This window comes from Nothobranchius furzeri, chromosome 5, assembly GCF_043380555.1.
Source record: "Nothobranchius furzeri strain GRZ-AD chromosome 5, NfurGRZ-RIMD1, whole genome shotgun sequence".
NCBI classification, from domain to species: domain Eukaryota; kingdom Metazoa; phylum Chordata; class Actinopteri; order Cyprinodontiformes; family Nothobranchiidae; genus Nothobranchius; species Nothobranchius furzeri.
In genome coordinates this window covers 6,570,941-6,578,591 of record NC_091745.1, presented here as the reverse complement: position 1 = coordinate 6,578,591, position 7,651 = coordinate 6,570,941, and the positions used below count along the sequence as shown (strand labels likewise).

General features: G+C 43.0%; 1 protein-coding gene across 1 annotated transcript; it reads left to right on the top strand.

The window, feature by feature from the left end:
- Window positions 1–5,212: 5,212 nt before the first annotated feature.
- Window positions 5,213–7,060, top strand: hcrt (hypocretin (orexin) neuropeptide precursor). The gene is made up of 2 exons (XM_015941327.3): window positions 5,213–5,548; window positions 6,331–7,060. Exons 1-2 carry the CDS (start codon window positions 5,465–5,467, stop codon window positions 6,640–6,642), a joined length of 396 nt encoding a protein of 131 aa, XP_015796813.1. The 5' UTR covers window positions 5,213–5,464; the 3' UTR covers window positions 6,643–7,060.
- The last annotated feature ends 591 nt before the right edge of the window (window positions 7,061–7,651 follow it).

The window sequence follows — 7,651 nt, the reverse complement described above, 5'->3', positions numbered from 1 at the left end:
GACCTAGGCGGCCAATCAGCACCCCCCTTCCCCTGTTGAGGAGATTGGGACTGCTTTTGCAGTTTAGCAGGTCTAGGTTTAGCAGATTTTGGCTTAGTGGGTGGAGCTTCTGTGCCTTCGAGCTCCAAACGCGGCTCGGTGTCGGGAGCTAGGTGCATGACGCGGTGATGTGCGTCAGGCTTTTGGGGCTTTCCGCCGGCTTCCCAAGCCTGTTGAGCATATCTCCTAATCTCCTGAGTTGTCAGTTTTTTCATCCGACAATACATTGAGACTTCGGATCGAACACACTCGTGCAGGTTGTGAATGAACAGGGATCTGAAGGCAGGGTCTTCCTCGAGCCCAGGGCCGTTTCGACCTTGGAAATAAGCACTTTTGAGTCGGCGATAATACTCTCTGGGGGGTTCGTTCCTCCCGTGTTTGATGGAGAAGGCCCCCATTGTAGCTGACGCAGAGTCTGCATACGTGGCGTATTCATCTCTCAACGCTCGGCAGAGCGAGGAGTACCGATCACGAATGTCAGGTGGTAGAGTTTCCATGAAACCGTGCACCGTTCTAGATGTGGTTTTCCAAATTAGCTTGAGCTTTTCCCTTGAAGAAGGTGCTGGAAGATCAAGCAGACAACGTTCTATCTCCCTGAGATAATCGTCAACGTTGGATTCATTGGTGTTAGGATCAAAGCGTTCTATGTCTTTAGCTAGCGATTCAATTTGACGTACACGGAGCCCTGACTCACGGTACGGCGCGTCATCCTCTGACTCTGACCCACGGTCTGTCTCAGAGAGCGCTGGATATCGCTGGTGTGCTCTGGGCTCCCAATGTTGACTCCTGGGGCCCAAATCGGGGTTCGGCATGCTGTGGCGGGCTGCTGGCACGTCACGTGGGTGTCCTGGGAGGTCCTCCTCCCGGGGCACGTCTGCGTAGTATGCTCTGTCATGCAGCTGGTTATCGGCATGCCGAATACCGGAGTAGCTAGGATGGGTAGATGGTTGAGGTGCAGCTTGGGGTGCATAACCCCAATCGGCACCTTGCACCCTTCGTGGACTGGGGGAGCGGTCTAAATAGAGGTGCCGCTCAGCTGGTCGACTTCTCACTGATTGAGAAGGCCGTGAAGATGAGGGTGGTGGTCCAACCTGGGATTCGAGGGCGAACTGCTCTCGGCCCCTAGGTGGTCCTGAATGCCCTATAGTGTGTGTAGGGAACGGGGCCGAAGGTTGGAACAGATGAGCTTCATCTCTCCCCTGCGGCGTGCGTCCGTCCAGAGAGTCCTGGTGTTTCCCCCCTTCCCACTGTCTGTTGTCATCAGCAGAGGGGGGCGGGGTCTCCTCCCCATCTTGCCCAGAATCGGTGCGGGTGTCGTCTTCCTCGATCAGCCTTCCATTTCGCTGTTTTTCAGATAGCATACTCTGGAGGTTCATGATCTCTCTATCATGTTGGAGTCCTCTCTGATAGAGGATCAGGGCTAACTTAGCTAAGTGAACCTGGATTGGTTTTGTACCATCCGGGTTTTCTATTTGATCGATTACAGCTTCTAGCTCGACGCTACGCTGTTCTTCAGTGAAATCCCTAGAAGGGTAGTCGGGTTCTCGAGCAACCGCGACCAGTTTGGACAATATTTGTCCAGAAAGTAGGCCAGGTTCATAGTCGTGGGCCGCAGCGCCACCTGGTTGCTGGGAGTTGGTCAGTTCACTACTCTGTCCCTCCATTTTTTAACAACCGAACCAAAAATAGCCTAGTAGAGCTTCTGCAGATAGCTCAAGCTGCACCTTTTGGGCAGCAACTGCTAGCTTTGTAGCAGAAAAACACTAAATTAACCTTTGTGCGCACAGGTTTTAGCGTTTTAAGATTGCACGGAATGCCGTGACTAACGCCTAAAATACTATTCCTTTCAGTATTTTAGCAAAAGCTGGTGCGTTGCCGTAGCAACGTCTTACAACACTTGCAGTGTTAAATATGCTAGTTATTCCTTCAGAATATTAGCAAACAAGGTGTTATCAGTCTTTGAGTGAAGGTTTCAGTTAGTTATAATAGCCACTGTGAGTTAAAGTCGCTAAATTAGCAGTTAATTTTAGCCTAAAAGGGTTAGTCAGAATTACTTACACGCTGCACCTTTAATGAGGAACTGAATTTTAACCTAAAAGGTTAGCCAGAATTAATTACACGTTGCACCTTTAAGGAAAAACTGAATTTTAACCTAAAAGGTTAGCCAGAATTAATTGCACGTTGCACGTTTAAGGAAAAGCTGAATTTTAACCTAAAAGGTTAGCCAGAATTAATTACACGTTGCACCTTTAAGGAAAAACTGAATTTTTAACCTAAAAGGTCAACCAGAATTAATTTACACGTTGCACCTTTAAAGAAGCACTGAGTTACTGGTGAGAGTTCGATGCAGCTTCCTGCTCAGCGAAATCAGCACCACTCTGTTGCTGGTTCAAGGCTGAACAACGGATTATTTTTAATTCAAGCTCTTTGGATTTATTTGTTTGTTTGTGCCGGATAGAAATCTCTGTGTATCCAAGCCTCACACGGGGCACCAATAAATGTTGGGTTTGTCCCTTAGGAGAGAACAATTAGTAAGCTTCAACTTACTTTTGGATTCTTCAATAAATTCTGTAAATATGTAAATATTTACTGATTTATTAATTAATTAAGATATTCTTAGATATACGGGGCACCATTTCCCTTTTACCGGGGAAAAATTGAATCCAAAACTCTTATCAGTCTTTCTTGAAGTTCGTAGAATCCTTGGAGCAGAGACTTCTCTTCGACACAACAAAGCTACTGGAGACGAAAATCTGAATTTTATAACGTTTAATTAACAATTTGTCAAATGAATAAACAGTGGCATAAATGAATAATAACCATGTGATATAATAAAAGGATGTATATTCAAAATAATGTTCAAGGTGTTTGTGTGGTGTGTGTGAGTGAGTGTGAGTGAGTGTGTGTGTGTGTGTGTGTGAGAGATGAATGGGTCTTTGTTTCCCCAGAGTAGGTGGGGGAAAGTGAGCTGTGAGTGTGTGTGGGGCTCTGCCCCTCCCCTCGCATTCAACAGGAGACCTGGATGTGTAAAGTTTTATACTTTCCCGAACACTTAGTGGCTTAGAATCACAGTAAAACTTAACTCAAACACTTCAAAAGTTAACAAACAACAAAAGGGTCACTTGTAAATTATTTAATCTAAAAGGAGTCGGCAGCCTGGCCAGAGCTGACGACTAAAGATATTAGCGATGATCAATAAGCAGTTTATTCTTTCAAAATGACCCGAAGGACGAATTGGGAGCGAAAGAGGAAAACACGAAGCTACTTTTTAAGCAATAGCACGGTTTTATTGCTTATTCTGGACTATAGAGGAAACGGGAGAAGAAAAGGAGAGAGAAAAAAATGAGTTTTCTGATCACCAAAGCAGCAAGGCGTCCCCGCTGTTATGATTTGACGGTTCTCCGTTTTCTCAGCAGTTTTCAGCGTCATCCGTCGGTTTAATGCTTTCTCCGTTGTTTGGCTCCACGAGTGTTTCTCCACGGAGCGTCTCTGAGAGCTGAATGGAGCTCCGCTCGTTCCCAGTCAGGTCCCGATGGAGTTGAGTGTAGTTTCCAGCGGTTGCGTGGCTCAACTTGGCACTTAGAGCTTCCGCGTGCTCAAGTTGTCGGAGCGTTGACAAGCGTGTCCTTACCGCCAGGTATCCTGGGCAAAAGAACGAGGATTCTTTGTCTCTGCTGAAGATTTATGGTCTTAGTTCGCGGGAAAAGCTCCACGGCTTCCCGCACATGCGCAGAACGTGTTTCTGGTACTAGGCGGTGACGTCATCACAATGCTTCCGTGTGCAAAGCATCATGGGAAATGAAGTTTCTTGGCGCTGATGTGATTATTTGCTTTTCAGAGCAATTTAAGCACAGTCATTTTGGAGAAAATCACTGCATAGTAATTTCCTCATGAGGTCAGACCCTCAACAGAGGCTTCTTCAGTTTCACTTCAACACTGACCGCTACTGGAGATCCTTCCTGCCAACAGCCATTGTAATATACAACAGCTCTTTGATGACTTGATTATTATTATTATTATGAGCTACTACAGCAATCAATTTCCCTCTGGGATTAATAAAGTATTTTTGAATTGAATTGAATTAACTTGAATTGAATTCTACCAGCTGACTGTTTACAATGGGTCTCAAACATGGGGGTGGAGGACATGCTCGTCCAACTGATTTATAAACTAGTAGAAGTACTTTAAAATTTATTTTAAGGTTTATTGGTAACCAGTGCACAGATTTAAGAGCAGGAGTGTACAAATGTAAGAGCAGGAGTACTACGCTTGGTTCTTGTTAAGACTCTAGCAGCAGCATTCTCAATAAGCTGCAGTTGCTTCCCAACTTCTTTAGTGAGACCAGGCAAAAGTCCAACGCAATAGTCCAGCCTGCTGGAGAGCTACACAAATCCTGCAGGACTAGGGACTTCTACAAGCCCTGCATATTTCATTGATCTAAATCCAACTGAGATCATCTGGAGAAGGATTGCAAGAGAAGTTTATAAAAATGGACATCAGTTTCAGACAATAGAAATGTGTGCAGCCATCTTCACCACTTGGAGGAATGTTCCCACTCACTTCATTAAAACGCTTGTAGCAAGCATGCTGCAACACATTTTTGATGAGATCACTGGAGCTCCTCATTACTGAGTTCCTGTTTGGAACTTTAATTTCTGTTTTGTTAAAATGAAACCATGAAAAATATGATTTTTGGCCATTTTTCAAGTGGTCCTAAGCGTTTGATCGGGACTGTATCTGACAAAAAAGATCTGAAAACAACACTGCAGCAAACTTTGCGAAAAGCAACACATCGTTCTCCAAACCTTTTGCACTCGCTTTAAACAATAAACAATACTAAAACTTTCAGCTCAAAACACAAGAACATTTTCTGCAAGGGAGCTGGAAAGAACAGAACCTTTGTTAACGTGTCAGTCTGACTTTTGTGTTGTAAACAGCTCATAGGGACTCATTAGCATGGCCTTTAAACAACTTGCCAAAAGGAGAAAGGCCACACAGCTTTTTTATGTATTCGTATAGTTTTTTATATTTTCTGACACATTACCTTCTTTCACCACTCACACTAATGGTATGTCTTAATCAGCTTTTTTGTGCAGTTACAAAAACATACCTGTAGTTATTCAAAAAAAACCATGGAGCTTCCTCGGAGATGATCTACAACACAAATCTAATTACTGCACAAAAAACTTCTAACACACACACACACACACACACACACACACACACACACACACACACACACACACACACACACACACACACACACACACACACACACACACACACACACACACAAAACAGAAATAAGAGAATTTGTGGTTTGGCTCATGGTTAGTGATTGGCCTGAATGACGTGCTGAGACCTGACGATGTGGACAACGCAGACGTATATAAGAGAGCTTTCTCCCCTGAGGAGATAAGATCAGATGACTGCCCTCCATAAAAGCCTGAAGATGACGTGGAGCCCCTCCAAGATCCAGAAAGCTGCTAGGATGGACACAACGCACAAGGTAATATGATGCAAGGGATCATATAGAAAGAAATAAAACGATTTTTTAGAGAGCGCCTCTCCAGATAAAAATCACAAGGTGCTTCACAAAAGCAAAAAAAAAAAAAATTAAAGTATAAAAAAAATGTCAAAAATTAAAAATATGTTTAAAATGAGAAATATATCAAAATTGTGATAAAATATATAATAATGTTATGTAATGTAATGATGTATTCCTTTATATGCAAACATTATTGTATAAATTTATAGATTTTTGGTTTAGCATTTTTCCCAGTTGAACCCAATGCTTGCTTCAATTGGATTTAGGGACTAAAACGAGTTCTGAGAGGTTAACCTGCTGGTCAGTGGGTTAGTAATAGAGGTATTCACAAAAATATGATTTCATTACATTATCAAAGATACTATACTATTTCTTTTCAGTACCTCTAAGGTAGTTAAGCAATGCTGGCTGTGTTGATACTCTACAAAATTAATACACATTTATACAACACAATTTAAAATTTGGACGTTTTTTTTTTTTGTTTAGCCTAGAAACTAAACCACCAGCCTGCATTCGGGGAATAAGTGTGTGGTGAAAGAAATATGAGGCAACTTAAATATAATATTGTTTTGCACAAAGAAACAACACTCCCCTCAGATGGATGTAGTACTGTTAATGTTTTCTTATTGACTAATGCTTAGAAAATGTGTTTATATTCTACAAATGTGAAGGTTAGTGGCTTTTCAAGGTTTTGGGATTAGAAAAAAAATCACGTTTCAAAGCTATTCTCTTTTCCTGAACAGAAAGCCCTGGTGTTCGTTTTGATGTTGCTGCTGTCTCAGCTGGATTGTAACGCCCAAATTGTGTCTGAGTGCTGCAGACAGCCTCCTCACTCCTGCCGCCTCTATGTCTTACTGTGCCGTTCTGGCAGCAATAGCATGGGGGGAACAATTGTAGAAGATGCAGCTGCTGGGATCCTCACGCTGGGTAAACGGGACGAGAATGAGTATCGCTTGCAGAGCCGACTCCACCAGCTTCTTCACAGCTCCAGGAACCAAGCAGCAGGGATCCTGACGATGGGGAGGAGGACCACTGGGCCAACTGGGGAGCAGTGAACTGGCTTATTCAAGACAAAAACATCTAATCTCTCTGTTTAACATGAACCATTTTAGGACAGTGTTTGTATGAAATCTATTTTGTTTTGTGATGTGTACTTGTGCAAAATGCATCTTTTTGCAATATTTAAAGATGAATGATTGTAAGCTTTACACATGAAGCTATAACCTTTGGAAATGTGAATGACTTTGTGATTACGGTAATTAAAAATTTGAATCCAAGACCAGGTTTCATGAATGATCAGTAAGTGTGTTTTATTCAGATTTGTTCATTCTTTAAAAAAATAATCACACATTTTTACAAACAGAAAATCAAAGAAAAACAATTTTGCTCCAAGGCGCAGTCCGATTTCCTATCAGAGAGTCGGATTCAACTGATTCTGCTGATTAGTAAAATGATCTGTGGCCAATCAAAAGATGGGAAAAATCTCACTGATTTAGAAAATATGATGACCCGCACTTGTATAGCGCCTCTCAGAGTAAGGACTCCAAAGCGCTTTACACTACAGTGTATCATTCACACACACATTCACACACTGATGGTGATGAGCTACGATGTAGCCACAGCTGCCCTGGGGAGCACAGACAGGCGAGGCAGCCGAGCACAGGCGCCACCAGTCCCTTCGACCACCACCAGCAGGCAAAGTGGGTTAAGTGTCTTGCCCAAGGACACAACAACAGAATTCTCTGTCCGGAGCTGGGATTGAACCTGCAACCTTCCGATTGCTGGACAACCCGCTCAACCTGTTGAGCTACTGCTGCCATGTATGTATTAATGTAAATGCTGAATTGTCCAAGGAAAGGAAGGCAGCAGCTTCCTCTAAATGTAACACAGACGTCTAACAATAAGATGTTCTTCAGTTCAAAATTAGATGTTTCAGTTCCTCCCACCAAACAACGACGTGTGTTCTGTTAATTAACTGTTGCTGTGCACAGTTTGAATCCCCATCGATGCTTGTGATGCTTGTGATCCCCCTCTTCAGATATATTCACAAATAAAATAGAAGGG

What these genes read in the sequence shown, in the direction of transcription:
- hcrt (XM_015941327.3), top strand. Translation starts at nt 5,465, where the DNA reads ATGACTGCCCTCCATAAAAGCCTGAAGATGACGTGGAGCCCCTCCAAG. An exon ending in GGATGGACACAACGCACAAG is followed by an intron (nt 5,549 to 6,330) that starts GTAATATGATGC and finishes TTTCCTGAACAG; the next exon opens with AAAGCCCTGGTGTTCGTTTT.